Source organism: Callithrix jacchus, chromosome 5 (genome assembly GCF_049354715.1).
Source record: "Callithrix jacchus isolate 240 chromosome 5, calJac240_pri, whole genome shotgun sequence".
NCBI classification, from domain to species: domain Eukaryota; kingdom Metazoa; phylum Chordata; class Mammalia; order Primates; family Cebidae; genus Callithrix; species Callithrix jacchus.
In genome coordinates, this window is record NC_133506.1 from 120,160,976 (window position 1) to 120,179,321 (window position 18,346).

Here is an 18,346-nt window from a genome sequence, read left to right on the forward strand (position 1 = left end):
CCAAGCGTCCCGGCGCTGGGAGGGACGCACCCAGGCCTGCGCGGAGAGAGGGAGAAAGTGAAGCTGGGAGTTGCCACTCCCAGACTTGTTGGAATGCAGTTGGAGGGGGCGAGCTGGGAGCGCGCTTGCTCCCAATCACAGGAGGAGGAGGAGGTGGAGGAGGAGGGCTGCTTGAGGAAGTATAAGAATGAAGTTGTGGAGCTGAGATTCCCCTCCTTCGGGACCCGAGAGACCAGGGGAGCCCCCCCCGGGCAGCTGCGCGCCCCTTCCCACGGGGCCCTTTCCGGCGCTGCGCGCCCGGCCTCCACCCCTCGCCGCACCCCGCGCCCCGCGCTTCCCCAGCCGGGTCCAGTCGGAGCCATGGGGCCAGAGCCGCAGTGAGCACCATGGAGCTGGCGGCCTGGTGCCGCTGGGGGCTCCTCTTCGCCCTCTTGCCCCCCGGAGCCGCGGGCACCCAAGGTGGGTCTGGTGTGGGGAGGGGACGGAGCAGCGGCGGGACCCTGCCGCCTGGATCCCCCTCCGAGGTCCACCCGCCCGCGGGGCCAGAGGGGCCCGGACGAACTCTAACATCCCGAAGTTGCGGACGGTCCAGACGCTCAGGGCAGCCGGGCCCTCGGGCCGGAGGGGGCAGTTACACGGCAGCGGCTCGAGATGGCCCATTCCAGATACTGGCTCTTTCCAGGCTCCCAGGGGGATCCGGGAGCTTGTCAAAGAAGTTCTCTGAAATTGTTTAGAAACTTTTCCCGCAATGGGTGTATTGCATAGAGCGTGAGGGAGTGTTTCCCCCCTTCTCGAGCCCCCTCAAGCTTTCTCAAAGCCTTTCCAGTTGGCAGCCTCCGCCTCCGGACTGGCCTGGGCTGGATTCCTTGGGGGGGATCCTCTGCCCTGTCCCTCCCCACTCCCCTTCAGACGATTTTGGTTTGGTTGCTCCTGCTTCTGGCTGGGTCGGTTGTGTGTGTGTGTGTGTGTGTGTGTGTGTGTGTGGTGGGGTGACGGGGTGGGATAGCAACCTGTCCCAAACATAGCCGGGGAGGAAAGGGTGGCCCAGAGGGTGGCCTCTTGCTGGGGTCTGGGTTGGGGGCGGGGGAGACGTTTGCTTTGAACAGATTCTTAGGGCCAGCCTGGGAACTGTGCTCTGTGACTTTTGGAGTGTGTGGACCATGGAGGGGTGGTGATGGGTTTCTTGGGGTATAAAGTGGGAGAGTTCCCAGGGAAGGAAGCTAAGAAATACCGGCCAGATGGAGGCCTAGAGAGGGCTGTGTGGTTCTGCCGCCTTTTCCTTGGTGCTGTGCTTGGGGAAGGCTGAGTGGGGGCAGTGTGTATCCTGACCCATCTGTCCACCTGTGTGCATTAATCATAAAAGCTAACATATAGCCTGGGCCAGGTATACTCTGCCAGGAACTGTGTGTGGCATTTTGCATGCACTCTCCTTTAATCCTAGAACACCTCTACAGTGGAAGGTTTGCCAGCATTCTGGACTTAAAGAAGTTGTGTAGCAGGAGGTAAATGGTGGGGTCAAGATGGGACCCCAGGCAGTGCGACCCCCAACCATGCATTCGAAATCACTGTATGAATGAATGCACCTGGAGCAATGAGGGACGCTGTTCCCTGAATCACTGGGTTGTAGGAGAGACAGAATGAAAGTGTTCTGGGAGTTGTGGGTGGTCCCTATAGGTCAGGGGGTCTGGGGAGGGGTGGGCGTCATCGTGTCTGTGCTGCCCGAGGGGCCCTCTGTGAGTGAGTATATGGCTGTGTTATCTCTGCGTGTCTGTGCTAGGCTGTCCCTGAGTTGTGTGGTCTTTGTGATTGTGTTGCCAAACAGCAGCTCCTCTGCTGACTTGGGGACACAGTCTGAACTCTGTCCTCTCCAGGAACTCCCTCAAGGTGCTGGGCCAGATATGCAATAAACAGAGGGAGTAGCCTTCTGTGGCCACACCTTCTTGCGGAGGAAGAAGGCTCCTCTCTTCCAGGGAGTTCATCCTTGCCCTCCCTGTTTCCCAGACAGGCATCTTCACCTCTCACCTTCTGATGAGAAGGGTGAGGCCAGGCTGGGCTGTCAGGCTGAGCTGCTGCCCTTCTTCACCTTGGGCTGAGAGTTGATCAAGGAATAGCAGCTGCTGCAGAGCTGGATTTCAGGGCTGGGTTCTCTGGATGGGGCCTCCTCATGTCCTCACCCCTCAACCTGCACTATTGATTGTGTTGTGCAGGAGATGGTTAAAAAGGCATTGCACAGCCTGGGCAACATGGCAAAACTTTTTCAGTACAAAAATACAAAAATTGGCTGGATGTGGTGACACATGCCTGTAGTCCCAGCTACTCTGGAGGCTGAGGCAGGAGGATCACCTGAGCTCAGGAAGTTGAGGCTGCAGTGAGTGATCACAACTGCATTCCAGCTTGGGCGACAGAGTGAGACCCTGTTTCAGAAAAAAGAATTCACCACCCATTTGCGTCTGGCACCCAGATTTTACTCAAGGGCTGAGGGCTGGGGCAGGAATGTGGGGGAAGGGAAGGCCTAGAGAGAGCCCCAGAGGGGTCAGGATTTTGCTGAGATCCTTTCTTAGAGGTGTGGATTTTTGCACACTGCAGCAAGTACACCCTTTAAATCTTGCAGCACTCCTTCATATTTTAATTCCAGTATGATTTTTCCAAGAGCCTCCTCTCTTTACCGTACTTGGGGAAAGTACTCATTTTATTTGGGAAAAAAAAAAGGAAAATATAAGGATTAAATGTAAAAAGAAAAAATATGTGACATTCCAAAGTCAAACATGAAGCACTTCTAATTTTCTCATGGTTTATTACCCATATTCCTGCTGTATGAACCTGTCTTGCCTTAACTTTGAAGAAATGTACGGTGTACTTCTATAGGCCAGGTTTTTATCCATGGTTTCATTTATAACAGTCCAGTGAAGTAGATGCACAGATGAGACTATGGAAGTTCAGAGAAATGAAGCAACTTATCCAAGGCTCCCAGCTACCCAGTAATGTCCAGGGCATTTTTGGGCTCTGATGAGGAGGCAATAAGAGGTAGTTAGAGTCTTATTCCAGCCAACAATAATGGGTTGAACAAAGCCTTAGGGGCAGGCAGGTGGCCAGATGGGAGGAGAGGCACTCGCCTGGTTCAGGCGAATGACCTGTCCATCCACTTCTCTAGGCTGCAGAAGGTGGGGCTGAGCTGGTGGGCCCTGAGGTCCCCTCCTGACTTTGGAGTCCTCTCCCTGTCCAGCCAGTGCCTGCCTTTCTTTAGGGACCTCCTAGCATGGCAGGGGGCTGAGGGCACGAGGGTACAGGGGCCACTCTGACACACAGGGCTGTGGGCGAGAGAGACAGCTGAAGTGGCAGCATGAGGGGCCAGTGTGGGGTTGTGGCTGGGAGGGCTGGGATGGGGCCCGCGGTAGTTATGGCTGTCCTTGGGTGATAGTCCCCTTCCGACTCTCCACCTGTAGGAAGCCCCTCTAGAGTGGTACCTTTGTCTTTTGTTTGGCCACCCATCCTCCTGCTGAGAAGAGAGCCGAGGTCGGGGTAAGGGATGTGTGCTTTTTCAAGGAGTGGGAGAATTATTCTGGCGAATGTTTGTGTTGTCCCAGTTCTGTTTACAAAGCCTCCTCATGTTTACAGATGGCTGCGTAATTCATTACCTCATTTAACTCTCATATACCTTCTCTGAGGGAGTAAGAGCTGTTCCAGCCCAGTTGAGGTCAGTAAATATCCACTGACTTGCAGGCACTGCGGGGCAGATGAATCTGATTTAGCTTCTGCACTGGAGGTCTGGGGACTTGCTCAAGATCGCTCAGTGAATAGCCGAGCTAGGGTTCAAATCTAAAGACCCTGGGCCCAGGTCCTGGTCTGTGTCACGCCTGATACACCAGGTGTTTGTGGTCGGGGAGTTCGAGTGTCACTTTAATGGGCTGTGACATTATGGGTTGTTTTACTGTAGTGTTCATGGAAACCAAGGGAAGTGATGGCTCTTCTGCTGTGAGCAAAAGGAGCAGCTGGGGCTGCTGGTGGGGAGGAGAGAACCCACCTGAGGGAAGCCCCAGGGCTGGTGTCAAGTCCTGACCACCAGAATCCAGAGAGACATGAAGGACTGTGACCAGGACTGAGCAGAGAGATAGATACCATGACCTCAGCTGGTCCCTCTTGTTTGGAGACTCTTCACTGGATTTCATTCATTCATTCATTCACTCAATCAGCAGATACTTATCCAGCACTCCCTGTGGCTGGTCCTGCCTCATACTATCTTTGCTCTGGAGAATTGGAGGTGGGGGTTCCTGAGGGCCAGGGTCCTGGAGACAAGGACACTTCTGGGTAGAGTTAGGACCTACCTCCCAAAAAAACCAATGGGGGCCGGGCGCTGTGCCTCATGCCTGTAATCTCTGCACTTTGGGAGGCTGAGGCAGGAGGATCACAAGGTCAGGAGTTCGAGACCAGCCTGGCCAACATAGTGAAACCTGGTAGCCCGGTGTGGTGGCCGGTGCCTGTAATCCCAACTACTCAGGAGGCTGAGGCAAGAGAATTGCTTGAACCTGGGAGGCAGAAGTTGCAGTGAGCTGAGATCGTGCCATTGCACTCCAGCCTGGGCAACGGGGCAAGACTCCATTTCAAAAAAAGAAAATCAATGGGACAGGGCAGATGTGGGGACCATGCTAAGGAGATGGGAGAGTGGGAGGGAGGTGTCAGGAAGGCCTTCTTGACCTCATGTAGGCTGGTGGGGGTGTTAGCCAGCAAGTACCCAGTTCCCTGGGAATGGTTCTCAGGGTACCAATTTTACCACCTGTCTGCAGACGCTAAGATTCTTAATCAGACTCAAATTGGCCACAAATCAGGTAAACAAACTCACTAGTGGGGTGGGGCTACCACCCATTCTGACCCTCCAGTCCAACCCAGCCCAGCCACCCTGCCCTGCCTAGAGCCGGTGGTGTTTATCGGAGGCAGCGGGAGAATTAGCATGTATTTACGTTGGCTTGGGGTGTGGGGTGGATTTGTGTATGTGCATTTAGACCTAGTGGAAGGAATGCGGGATCTGAAGGCAGGCTGGCCTGAGTTCCAGCCCTGCCTGTTGCTCGCAAGCTTTATGATGAGGAGCTAACCGCTGCCAGCTTCAGTTGTCTTCTTTGCAAGACGGAGGAGGTTGCAGCCCCAGTCTGTGGAGCATGTTATACAGATCCACCCAGAGTGCCTGCTGGGCACACAGTAGGTGCTCAGCTGGCACACAGTAGGTGCTCAGCTCAGTGACTGCAGTGGCCCCCACTCCCCATTGTTGTTGTTTTCCTATTGCCTGGTGGCCACAGCTGGTGTCCCTTGAAAAGGGCTGCAGGGGGTGGAGTCGGCCCCTGCCCCAGCCCTGTGGGAACCCTGGGCTTGGGCCAGGGCCTGGGGTCTGGGCCTGCAGACAGCTGTGTCTCTAAAGCAGCTGAAGGGCTGAGGCCGGGGGAGGTCCTGGCAGCAAGGCGTTATTTTGGGCCTGGCCTGCCACCCCCAGCTCCTGTTTCTCTTGGAGTCTGTGGGGAGAGGAGGAGAAGAGGAGGGGGTACAAGTGGGTGAGACATGAAGTGGCGAGGCCTCCATCAGGGATATGGACCCTTGAGTTCTGTTTCTGGGCCCTCCCATTCCTCCCTCTTTGTCCAAATCTACCCAGAGAGGTGGGAATAGAGGCCACTCTGGGTATTACTGGGAGACCACCAGTTTGTGGCCAGGCCATTGGCCTGGCAGGGAACCTGGGGGCTTACCCTACCAGGCTCTCCCAGCTCTCTGAAGGCAGGGGGTACCTCGTATTACCCCCTAGCATTTGACCTTAGGCTCTGACTTGCTGGGAGAGCAGTGCCCCTGGGGTCAGACCCCAAGCCAGCCCTTGTGCTGTCCCTGAATCTGCATGTAGCCTGTGGGAGGCAGAGCAGTAACCGGCAGGAATTCTGGGCAGCTCAGGCACCTGTGGGCCTGTGGGCCTGAGGGTGCCCTCCGCCCTCACCCTCCCGATCTCCTGGGCAAGACACGCCAGGTGATTCATCTCACCAGAGCAGAAAAACAAGTTCAACTGGGCACTTTCATCTCCCCCCACTGGCAGGCCTGGTGTGAGCTGCTACCCTAGCACCCCCTCACCTGGGATTCTTTACCCCCTCTAGTATTCATGGCCTTCATGGGCATTTCTGGTCTCAGGGATACTAGGCTGGGGTCCAGGTGGGCCAGGTGTGGCAGTTCAGCTCTGTGTCCCATGGCTGATGGCTGGTGGCTGGTGGCTGATGCTGGGCAGGTATGCAGGGCTGACGTAGTGCCTTTGTGGCAGCAGTTTCGTGGCACAGATTCTGCCAGCTGGTTCTGGAGTCTTGCTGTGAGGAGGTGGCCAGATGAGGGTGCCAGCACAGGAAACCTTGGTGCAGGATCTGTGCCACCCTGGCCCAGTATCTGCAGCCTGTGTCCAGATGCCCACAGCTGGAGTCTGATGCTCCTTTTCTCTTCATAGGGGACTCCCAGAGGTCTCTGCAATGACCAGGGCCCTGGTTGCCCCATGCCCCAGCTACAACTCCAGCTGACCCTCCTTCCCCACTCTCTGGGTGGCATTAGGGGGGTGTGTACCCCTTGCCAAGAGGTTGGCACGTGGGTGTACTGGAATGGCATAGGGAGAATGCCCCAAGTTTGTTTGCTTGGGAGAGGGGCAGGGGGTATCCAGAAGATTCATGATTCATCATCGCCTCTCTTGGGGGATTTTTACCCCTGGCTCTGAGTTGTGCCTTTGGGACAAAGGGAGTCTTTCTTTTCCAGCCAACACCCTGTGCTGGCGGGTAAGCTCCACAGGGCTGGCACGCTGGGGCAGCCTCTGGATGCACAGGGTGGGCCCAGTCAGAAGGAGCCTCTCCCCTGAAATCCCTCTACTTCCCAAACACACAAGCTTTCTTCTGCTGTTAACCCTGCAGGTTCAAGGGATGTGGGTGGAAGGGTCCTTCAGTCAGGCCTTCTCCCTGTTTGAGGTGGCATGACCCTGGGAATGAGTTTGGATGGGGTGGCTAGATCTGAGAAGGTCCCTGGCCAGTGTCCTCTGACCCATCTGCTCCCTCCTGCCAGTGTGCACCGGCACGGACATGAAGCTGCGGCTCCCTGCCAGTCCTGAGACCCACCTGGACATGCTCCGCCACCTCTACCAGGGCTGCCAGGTGGTGCAGGGTAACCTGGAACTCACCTACCTGCCCGCCAATGCCAGCCTCTCCTTCCTGCAGGTGAGGCCCATGGGCAACCCAGCCAGGCCCTGCCTCCAGCTGGGCTGAGCCCTCTGTTTACAGGTGGGTGGCAGAAGACGGTGCCCTGCCCTTTATTTCCTCTCTTGTTGTTTCTCAACCAGGAAGTCCTTTCCAGCGTCCAACCCCCATTCGTTTTACTGCAGAATCAGTTGACTCTCTATAATGTGGCTGGCCGAGGACATCTCTGGATGGGATGCATCTGGGTTTCTGCTATAGCTTGTGCTCTCTTGTCAGCATGATCATGTCCCCCATCCACCTGCCCCAGCCACTGTCCCGCTCCCATCCAGAGCAGAAAGGGCCGGTGAGAAAGGTGGATTACAGGCCCAGTTCTGCCACTGACAAGCCCTATGAATGTGGCCTACACCCGCTTCGCTTCACTGGGTCTCAGTGTCCCTATCTGTTTATTGGGAGCAATAGGTACCCATTGTGAAGCTCGAAAGAGAAATGTCTGTGAAAACGTTATGAGCAGGAGAGAGAGTGTGGAAACCAGCCTGCTGGGTCATGTCCACGGACCCTGGAGTGGGGTCACCTGCTTGGTTTGTCAAATTGTAGACGCCATCCCATCCAGGCCTTTGCTTTCACTGAGGAAGAAACTAAGATGCAGAGAGGGTGGGGCACCTGCTCAGAGTTTACAAAGTGCCCCCCACCATTATCTTTCTTGATCATGTAAGAATCTGGTGAGACAAGGCGGGACATCACCTTTATCTCCATTTTATCATTTTATATATGAGGGAACAGGACTGCTCCGTGGCTGGGGGCCTTGCCCAAGATCCCTAAGTACTGGGGAACCTCAGGGAGGCCTTGGGGGGTAGTAGTGTTCCTGCTTCAGCCCCACCCTACTGCTCCCTACCAGGATATACAGGAGGTGCAGGGCTACGTGCTCATCGCCCACAACCAAGTGAGACAGGTCCCGCTGCAGAGGCTGCGGATTGTACGAGGCACCCAGCTCTTTGAGGACAACTATGCCCTGGCTGTGCTAGACAACGGAGACCCTCTGGACAATACCACCCCTGTCACAGGGGCCTCCCCAGGAGGCCTGCGGGAGCTGCAGCTTCGAAGCCTCACAGGTGGCCTTCACCATCATTGAAACTTTCTCTTGGTTATTCAGAGCTGACCAGAGCCACAGCTGACCATGGGGAGGCTTTGTGTGGATTAGAAATGGTGTCCCCTCTGCTGGGCACGGTGGCTCACGCCTGCAATCCCAACACTTTGGGAGGTGAGGTGGGTGGATCACCTTAGGTCAGGAGTTTGAGACCAGCCTGACCAACATGGAGAAACCCTGTCTTTACTAGAAATACAAAAGTTGCCTAGTGTGGTGGCGCGTGCCTATAATCCCAGCTACTTGGGAGGCTGGGGCAAGAGAATCCCTTGAACCCAGGAGGTGGAGGTTGGTTGCGGTGAGCTGAGATCATGCCATTGCACTCCAGCCTGGGCAACAAGAGTGAAACTCCATCTTGGGGGAAAAAAAAAAAAGAAATGGTGTCCCTCTAGGCAGATGCAGGCAGAGCCCAGGAAGATGCCCTCAGAAGATTGGGAAAAGATTCCCTGTCTTCCTAGGAAGGTGCAGCTTGCATCAGCACACATCATTCAATCATAGAATGCAGGCTGGGTTTTTGCCCCGACTTGGCTGAGTGAAGCGTACAGTGAACAACCCATGTCACTATTGGGTGGTCTGGAGCCGACTGTCCCCAGAGTCTGGGTGCCATGTGCTTTGCCTGCAGGGTCCCATTTCAGTCAAGCTGCAGTCCTGTCAGGAAAGAATCAGTGATTCTCATTCTACAGATGAGATAAGGGACAAAAGTTACATAGCGAGTGAGTGATGGGGCTGGGTTTCAGATTCCACAGTCTGTTAACCGCCAAGCAGCATGCCCAGAGTAGAGGTGAGAGGGGAGGAGAAAGCTGTGGTCCACGTCGGCATCTGGACCTAGCATGGACAACTCACTTCTCCCTGGTCTTGCTTTGTTCATGTGGTGGAGGTGGTATTGGTGGGGCTTGAAGATGCCGAAGATCTCTTCTCTCCTCCCTGGGAAATCAGGGGGTTTAAAAGGCCTGCTCCTGTCTTAGAAGGCATGAGGGCCCCAAGGGAGGCAGAAGGTGACCGAAGGGGAAAGGATCCCTGATCATTGCTCACCCCACAGAGATCTTGAAGGGAGGGGTCTGGATCCAGCGGAACCCCCAGCTCTGCTACCAGGACATGGTTTTGTGGAAGGACATCTTCCACAAGAACAACCAGCTGGCTCTCACACTGATAGACACCAACCGCTCTCGGGCCTGTAAGCCATGCTCCCCCTGCCACTCCTTCTCTCGGACAGCCTGACCCCAGCCCCAGACTCCTGACTTACAACCCAGAGCCCGCCCGCCACTGCCCCAGCTGCCTCCACCACTCATTTCCTCCCTCTCCGTCCCTCCTGCCATCTCTCTGTGCCTCTTCATCTCTGGCTCTGGGGTTCCCTGTCCTGTCTCCCTCTGCCTCTAGGTGGTGCCTCTGGTTTGGGGGCCTCTCTGTCTGTTGGGGTCCCTCCCTTGCTGTGCAGTTGGCCTTGTGGCCTCTGCTGCTGTTTGTGTGTCTCTCCGTTATTAACCTGTCCTCTTGCTGTTAGACATCTCTCTCACTGCCTCTCTCTGGTTCTGTCCTCAGGCCACCCCTGCTCTCCGGCGTGTAAGGGCTCCCGCTGCTGGGGAGAGAGTTCTGAGGACTGTCAGAGCCGTGAGTCTCAGGGAGGCCTGGAGTCAAGGGAGGGGAGGGCCAGGGCAGGGTGAAATACAGGTGTCATACAGGTGACAAGGGAGGGGTGGGATAACAGGTTTGGGATGTCTTCCCTGGGGTAGGTAGTATCCCTAGAAGGTGATGCTGATGAGGGTCTAGTGTCCAGGGTGCTATTCAGCCCTCATCCTTCCCTTTACCCAACAGTGACACGCACTGTCTGTGCCGGTGGCTGTGCCCGCTGCAAGGGCCCGCTGCCCACTGACTGCTGCCATGAGCAGTGTGCTGCCGGCTGCACGGGCCCCAAGCACTCTGACTGCCTGGTATGTGCCTCTGCCTTGTGCCTACTGTGCCCTACTCCCCAGGATGCAAGGGATGGGCACCCTGCCTGGTACTGCCCTATTGCCCCTGGTACACGAGGGAAAAACAGCGCAGTGACAACCAGCCACCTGTCCCCCCAGGCCTGCCTCCACTTCAACCACAGTGGCATCTGTGAGCTGCACTGCCCAGCCCTGGTCACCTACAACACAGACACCTTTGAGTCCATGCCCAACCCTGAGGGCCGGTATACATTTGGCGCCAGCTGTGTGACTGCCTGTCCCTGTGAGTGCCAGGGAGAAACACGGCTTTCATCGTTTTGGTGGGGAGGTTGGTTTCTGTAAATGGGAGCATATGGGGAGCACTGTCTGCACCTTGCTTTGGGAGTCGGTCATGACAGTTCCTGTCGAACTGCCTTGTTCTTTCAACAGTTGTGGAGCAGGTGACAGTTAGGAGAGGCAGCTAAGAGCCCAGACTTGGGAGCCAGACTGCCTGGGTTTAAAACCCGGCTCTGTCACTTATTAGGCACTTGACCCTTGTGCTCTGCCTCAGTTTCCTCATCTGTAAAATGGGGGCAAGAATAGTCCCAGCCTTATAAGGTGGTTACAAAATTGACTGAGTTAATATTTGTAAAGCTCTTAGAACAGTGTCTGCTATGTACTAAGTGCTCCTAAATGTTACCTTTTATTCTGTAGTCTGGCTACATCAGTTTTACTTTTTATTTTTTTAATTTTTTTATTTTTGAGACGGAGTTTCACTCTTGTTACCCAGGCTGGAGTCCAACGGCGTGATCTCGGCTCACTGCAACTTCAGCCTCCTGGGTTCAGGCAATTCTCCTGCCTCAGCCTCCTGAGTAGCTGTGATTACAGGCATGCACCACTATGCCCAGCTAATATTTTTTTTGAAACGGAGTTTCGCTCTTGTTACCCAGGCTGGAGTGCAATGGCGCGATCTCCGCTCACTGCAACCTCTGCCTCCTGGGTTCAGGCAATTCTCCTGCCTCAGCCTCCTGAGTAGCTGTGATTACAGGCGTGCGCCACCATGCCCAGCTAATTTTTTGTATTTTTAGTAGAGACGGGGTTTCACCATGTTGACCAGGATGGTCTCGATCTCTTGACCTCGTGATCCACCTGCCTCGGCCTCCCAAAGTGCTGGGATTATAGACGTGAGCCACTGTGCCCGGCTTACCTTTTATTTTATTTTATTTTTTTTGAGACTGAGTTTAGCTTTATTGCAGTGGTACGATCTCAGCTCACTGCAACCTCCGCCTCCTGGGTTCATGCTATTCTCGTATCAGTCTCCTGAGTAGCTGGGATTACAGGCAGTCACCACCATGCCTGGCTAATTTTTTTTTTTGAGATGGAGTTTCACTTTGTTGCCTAGGCTGGAGTGCAGTGGCGTAATCTTGGCTTACTGCAAACTCCACCTCCTGGGTTCAAGCAATTCTCTGCCTAAGCCTCCCGAGGAGCTTGGATTACAGGTGCCTGCCACCATGCCTTGCTAATTTTTTTTTTTTTTTAGTGGAGATGGGGTTTCACCATGTTGGCCAGGTGGTCTCGAACTCCTGACCTCAGGTGAGCCACTCACCTTGGCCTCCCAAAGTACTGGGATTACAGGTGTGAGCTACCATGCCTGGTCAATTTTTGTATTTTTAGTAGAGATGGGGTTTCACCATGTTGCCCAGGCTTGTCTTGAACTCCTGACCTCAGGCAATCCACTTGCCTTGGCCACCCAAAGTGCTGGGATTACAGGCGTGAGCCACCGCACCTGGATTTTTCTTTTTTTAAAGACAGAGTCTAGTTCTGTTGCCCAGGCTGGAGTGCAGTGGTGCAATCTCCGCTCACTGCAACCTTTGCCCTCTGCATTCAAGCTATTCTTATGCCTCAGTCTCTAGTAGCTGGGACTACAGGCATGCCCCCAACACCTGGCTAATTTTTGTATTTTTAGTAGAGATGGAGTTTCACCATGTTGGCCAAGCTGGTCTCAAACTCCTGACCTCAAGTGATCAGGGATTACAAAGTGCTGGGATGACAAGTGTGAGCTATCGTGTCCAGCCTAGATCAATTTTATTTAACAGCTCACCTGTTTTCTAATGAGCATTTATGGACTGGGCTCAGACCTGGGGAACCTCTTTCCTCCTCTCACAGGAACAGGATGGGCCTTCAGGTCCTGGCTGACTGTGTTGGAGAGAGAACAAAATGTAGAGCCAGGCCAGGTGCAGTAGCTCATGCCTGTAATCCCAGCACTTTGGGAAGCTGAGGTGGGTGGATCACGAAGTGAGGAGTTCGAGACCAGCCTGGCCAACATGGCGAAACCCTGTCTCTATTAAAAATACAAAAATTAGCCAGGTGTGGTGGCATGCACCTATAGTCCCAACTACTTGGGAGGCTGAGGCAGGAGAATTGCTTGAACCGGGGAGGCAGAGGTTGCAGTGAGTTGAGACTACGCCATTGCACTCCAGCCTGGGTGACAGAGCAAAACTTTGTCTCAAAAAAAAAAAAAAAAAATGTAAAGCCAGACCATTTGGGTTCAAATCCTTGTTCCTCCACTCACTAGCATGATGACCTTGGATAATTTACAGAATGCTCCGCTTTGGTCTCCCTTTTTGCAAAATGGGAATCTCACAGTGCTGATCCCATGCGGTTGTTATGAGGAGTAAATGGGTGTCAGGTGCTGGTGTATGGTAGGGCATTTAAGTATTGGTTGATATTATTCTTCTTGTACCTGGGCATGGTGACACTGCTCATGGTGGTGCACGAAGGGCCAGGTACGTGGATACATGTTCCCGCTCTCCTTAGACAACTACCTATCAACGGACGTGGGATCCTGCACACTTGTCTGCCCCCTGCACAACCAAGAGGTGACAGCGGAGGACGGAACACAGCGGTGTGAGAAGTGCAGCAAGCCCTGTGCCCGAGGTACCCACTCTGTCCCTCTGCGCCTGCAGCCTGGCCCAGCCCACGTTTTCCCGTCTTTCCTCAGACCCTCCTGGAACCCAGTGGTTTCCTTCTACTCTCTCTACCCTTGGCCCCCCTCAGCCCTACAAGTGTCCCTATATCCTTTGTCAGCATGGGGAGGGGCCTGGACCCTAATGCCCATGTGGCTGTTGACCCGTCTTGGTGTGAAGACTGAGACGGCCCCTTCACCACCCACTTCCACCCCTCAGTGTGCTATGGTCTGGGCATGGAGCACTTGCGAGAGGTAAGGGCGGTCACCAGTGCCAATATCCAGGAGTTTGCTGGCTGCAAGAAGATCTTTGGGAGCCTGGCATTTCTGCCGGAGAGCTTTGATGGGTAAGAGTGGGCATGATGGCCCTGAGACTGTGTCAGGGCAGACAGAGTCCTGAGGACCCCGATGTGGCAGCATCTCTGGGGGGTGGCAGGAGACAGAAGTCGGCGGGGTGGGGGGTGGGTGGGGCAAGAATGTACAGGAAGCAGATGGGAGACCAGAAGGAGCAGGGCCTTTGGGGTGGGGGTGGTTATTTTTGTAAAGGACATGCGATCTGTGAACAAGGACTTGTAAGGAGGTCAGACCATCTAGATAAAGCAAAATTCCCTTTGAGTTCATAGCAGCTTGATTTAAAATATCCCCAAATTATAAAAAACTCAAATGTGCATAACTAGATGAAAGGTTAAACAAGCGGCAGTATATCCATTTGGTGAAATTCTACTTAGCAACAGAAGGAGATGAGCTACCAATACAACATGAATGAATCTCAGGCACATTGCACTGAGCAAAAGAAGCCAAGATTCCATCCTGTCTGATCCCCTTTATGTGAGGCTGTGAACACACAAAACCACTCTGTGGCTGGAGAGATCAGGACGGTGGCTGCGCTAGTGTGTGTGGGGCCTCAAAAGGGAGGGACACAAGGGACATTTCTGGGGTAACAGAAAAATGTTCTGGGTCAGGCATGGTGGCTCATGCCTGTAATTCCACCACTTTGGGAGGCTGAGGAGAGTGGCTCATGAGGTCAGGAGTTCGAGACCAGCCTGACCAACATGGTGAAACCCTGTCTCAGCTAAACATACAAAAATTATCCAGGCGTGGTGGTGCGTGCCTGTAATCCCAGCTACTCAGGGGGCTAAGGCAGGAGAATCGCTTGAACCTGGGAGGCAGAGGTTGCAGTGAGCCAAGATCGTGGCTCTGCACTCCAGCCTGGGCAACAAAGGAAGACTCTGTCTCAAAAAAAAAAAAAAAAAAAAAAAAAGAGAAAGAAAAATGTTCTGTATATTGATTGGGGTAGTGGATACATGAGTGAGTGCTTTTGTCAAAACATCAAACTGTATGCTCAGAGTCTGTGTATTTTATTGTATATAAGTTATACTTCAATAAAAAATGAATTGGGGCCAGGCACAGTGGCTCACACCTGTAATTCCAGCACTTTGGGAGGTTCAGGCAGGCAGATCACTTGAGGTCAGGAGTTCAAGACTAGCCTGGCCAATGTGGTGAAACCCTGTCTCTACAATAAAAAAATTAGCCAGGCTTGGTGGTGTGCGCATGTAGTCCCAGCTAGTTGGGAGGCTGAGCCAGGAGAATCGCTTGAACCTGGGAGGTGAAGGTTGCAGTGAGCTATTTTGCCACTGCACTCCAGCCTGGGCAACAGAATGAGACCCTGTTGCAAAAAAAAAAAAAAAAAAAAAGCACCAGGCTCGGTGGTGCACATTACAGGCATTGGCTCACACCTGTAATCCCAGCACTTTGGGAGGCTGAGGCAGGAGGATTGATTAGCCCAGGAGTTCAAGGAAACATAGTGAAATCCCATCCTTACAAAGAACAGAAAAAATTAGCCAGGCATGGTGGTGTTCACCTGTAGTCTCAGCTACTAGGGAGACTGAGGTGGGAGAATCACCTGAGCCTGGGAGGTGGAGGTTGCAGTGAGTTGACATCATGCCACTGCACTGCTGAAAGAGTGAGACCCTGTCTCAAGAAAAAGAAAGAAAAGAAAATTCTCTTTCATGTTTCCTTTACCTCCACTCTCCAGTCCAGAGGGGATCAGGGTTAACAGTGTGTCTGTTTATCTAGACCATTTATGCATCTGTAGACACACAGTGAAGTGTGGTTTTCACTGTTTTGGTGGGGAGGTTGGTTTCTGTAAACGGGAGCATATGGGGAGCACTGTCTGCACCTTGCTTTGGGAGTCGAACTGCCTTGTTCTCTCAATAGCTGCTGAGAAGATGGCAGCAAGGAGAGGCAGCTAAGAGCCCAGACTTGGGAGCCAGACTACCTAGGTTTGAAACCTGGAGCCAGACTACTTGGCTGTACTACTTACTAGGCATGTGACCCTCATGCTGTGCTTCAGTTTCCTCATCTGTAAAATGGGACCAAGAATAGTCCCAGCCTCATAAGATGATTGTATCACTGTGCCTGGCCAGATGATTATAAAATTTGAATGAGTTAATATTTGTGTTTTTTTTGTTTTGTTTTGTTTTTTGTTTTGAGACAGAGTTTCGCTGTTGTTACCCAGGCTGGAGTGCAATGGCATGATCTCGGCTCACCATAACCTCCGCCTCCTGGGTTCAAGCAATTCTCCTGCCTCAGCCTCCCGAGTAGCTGGGACTACAGGCACGCACCACCATGCCCAGCTAATTTTTGTATTTTTAGTAGAGACAGGGTTTCACCTTGTTGACCAGGATGGTCTCGATCTCTTGACCTCGTGATCTACCCGCCTTGGCCTCCCAAAGTGCTGGGATTACAGGAGTGAGCCACTGCACCCGGCCTCTGAGTTAATATTTGTAAAGCTCTTGGAACAGTGCCTGGCAGATACTAAGTGCTCCTAAATGCTGGTTTTTATTATGTGGTCTGGTGGCTCAGGGTTTTATTTAACAGCTCCCCTATTTACTAATAGACATTGGGATCATGTTCCATTTTCACTCTTACAAACAGTTCCACCTCGTATGTGGCTCTGGGAACACAGGCCAGTGTCTCCCTAGGTCACATTCCTAGAAACAAGATTTCTAGATCAAAGGATAAATACTGTTTTCATAGATGCTGCCAAACTAAGGCCTGGGCTTTGAAGTCCTGGATGGGCAAAGGGTTTGAGGGAAGGCATTCACGGCGGGGAGTGGGCTGGCACACCCAGCGCTGGGAGTGATGTCCAGCCTGTTCTTGGCCCTGCTGACTCCTCTCCTGATTCCTCCAGGGACCCAGCCTCCAACACCGTCCCCCTACAGCCAGAGCAGCTCCAAGTGTTTGAGACTCTGGAAGAGATCACAGGTGGGCCCTGTCTTTGTATCATGCTCTGCAGGGGCTGGGAGTCCTTGTCGTGTCTCCAACCCCCTCATCTCACCCTCTACCTGCAGGTTACCTGTACATCTCAGCATGGCCAGACAGCCTGCCCGACCTCAGCGTCTTCCAGAACCTGCAAGTAATCCGAGGACGAATTCTGCACAAGTGAGCACTGGGAAAGAGGGGGCCTGATAGGGGAGGAGTCCCTGTGGGAAGCTTTTGGCCTGGGGGAGTACTCCTTTTCCCCCGGGACACAGCAGTAACCTTTCCGTGAGAGTTTGTAGAGTGTGCTGGGGACAGAGGAAGATGAAGGTAGCCTTTGCTGACTGTGAAGGGCGTGCGTTCTCCCATAGTGGCGCCTACTTGCTGACCCTGCAAGGCCTGGGCATCAGCTGGCTGGGGCTGCGCTCACTGCGGGAACTGGGCAGTGGACTGGCCCTCATCCACCACAATGCACGCCTCTGCTTCGTGCACACGGTGCCCTGGGACAATCTCTTCCGGAACCCGCACCAAGCCCTGCTCCACACTGCCAACCGGCCAGAGCATGAGTGTGGTAAGACAGGGAGCCCAGTGTGTACTCCCCATCTGCCAGCACATAGGAGTGCCCACAGGGTTCTGGCAGCAGCGTTCTTGGACTTGTTCAGGCTGCCTGTCCCTGTGCACCCTCTTGACTCAGCTCTGGCTGGCTTGGCCTCTTGGCATGGCTTCTCTAGCTGGGTCCTACCTGCCTTGGCCTCCTTCCCTCCCCCTCTGTTTCTGAAATCTCAGAACTCTTCCTCTTCCTACATCTGCCCCACCTGTCCCCACCCCTGCTGCCAAGAGCCATGCCCACAGCCAGTTCCCTGATTCACTTGGACCTAGGGCCTCCCCTAAAAATCCCCCGTCATCCCTTCTTCCTCACTGCAGTGGGCAAGGATCTGGCCTGCCACCCGCTGTGCGCCCGAGGGCACTGCTGGGGTCCGGGGCCCACCCAGTGTGTCAACTGCAGTCAGTTCCTTAGGGGCCAGGAATGCGTGGAGGAATGCCGAGTACTGCAGGGGTATGCAGGGCAGAGGAGAGGGGCGGCTGGAGGGGTGCAGGCGGCTCCTCTCAGACCCCCTCACCACTGTTTCTTCTCTCAGTCTCCCCAGGGAGTATGTGAATGCCAGACACTGTTTGCCGTGCCACCCTGAGTGTCAGCCCCAGAATGGCTCAGTGACCTGTTCTGGACCGGTGAGCTGCTGGCAGGCTCAGAGCTGGGTGGAGGGAGGCAGCGAGGGGGCATTGCCAGGGACTTGGCAGGCTGGCAAGACGTGGCAGGGTGTTCTGTCTGGTAAAATATCCCTGGAGAGGGCTCAGCGCTCAGACCTGAACAAGCAGCAGGGTGGCAGGAGAGGGGCCCTTCAGACGATGAAAAATTCCAGAGCTCTGTTCGTGGCCGTGGCTGTGCTAGGGTGGTTAGCCCTGTGGGCTCAGGTGTCAGACTACCTGGATTCAGATCCAGGTCCTGCTTCCAACCTTGTTTTTTTCATTCTGAAAATGGGTATTGTAATAGTACCTGCCTTGCTGGGGTGTGGCGAGAATGAAATTAAACAGGGCTTAGCACAGCAAAGCACGGGAAAGGCTAGTTCTACACAGCAGTGACTGTGGTTACTCGATGTTACACCTTAGGTAATGCATTTTCCTCTCTGGGTGCCTCCCATTCTCTGGCTGAGTCCCCGCCCAGGATCCAGCTTGGAGGAGGGCCTTGAGGGAGGGGCCACAGAGACTGGGTGAAGAGCAGGAGTGTTTGTCCCAGGTGCACAGTGAAAATTGCTGCTGTGTGGCTGTGGGAAGCAGGAAGTGAACCCAACCAGGGACCTGACCCTGCTGCTCTGGGGGTGTCAGTGTC

The 18,346-nt window shown here is 54.0% G+C and overlaps 1 protein-coding gene across 3 annotated transcripts in view; it reads left to right on the top strand.

Moving 5' to 3' along the window:
• Window positions 1–209: 209 nt before the first annotated feature.
• ERBB2 (erb-b2 receptor tyrosine kinase 2) overlaps window positions 210–18,346 on the top strand; it is a 29,795-nt gene continuing 11,658 nt past the window's right edge. For 2 of the 3 annotated variants that reach the window (XM_002806858.6, XM_035301435.3), the window contains exons 1-14: window positions 210–459; window positions 7,057–7,208; window positions 8,083–8,296; window positions 9,368–9,502; window positions 9,868–9,936; window positions 10,141–10,256; window positions 10,395–10,536; window positions 13,050–13,169; window positions 13,418–13,544; window positions 16,391–16,464; window positions 16,551–16,641; window positions 16,830–17,029; window positions 17,383–17,515; window positions 17,598–17,688. In XM_002806858.6, the coding sequence (XP_002806904.2) occupies window positions 387–459; window positions 7,057–7,208; window positions 8,083–8,296; window positions 9,368–9,502; window positions 9,868–9,936; window positions 10,141–10,256; window positions 10,395–10,536; window positions 13,050–13,169; window positions 13,418–13,544; window positions 16,391–16,464; window positions 16,551–16,641; window positions 16,830–17,029; window positions 17,383–17,515; window positions 17,598–17,688 (1,737 nt within the window). In that variant the 5' untranslated portion in view covers window positions 210–386. Of the gene's footprint in view, window positions 460–7,056; window positions 7,272–8,082; window positions 8,297–9,367; window positions 9,503–9,867; window positions 9,937–10,140; window positions 10,257–10,394; window positions 10,537–13,049; window positions 13,170–13,417; window positions 13,545–16,390; window positions 16,465–16,550; window positions 16,642–16,829; window positions 17,030–17,382; window positions 17,516–17,597; window positions 17,689–18,346 lie in introns of all 3 variants that reach the window. The other variant, XM_078374336.1, reaches the window with a different exon arrangement.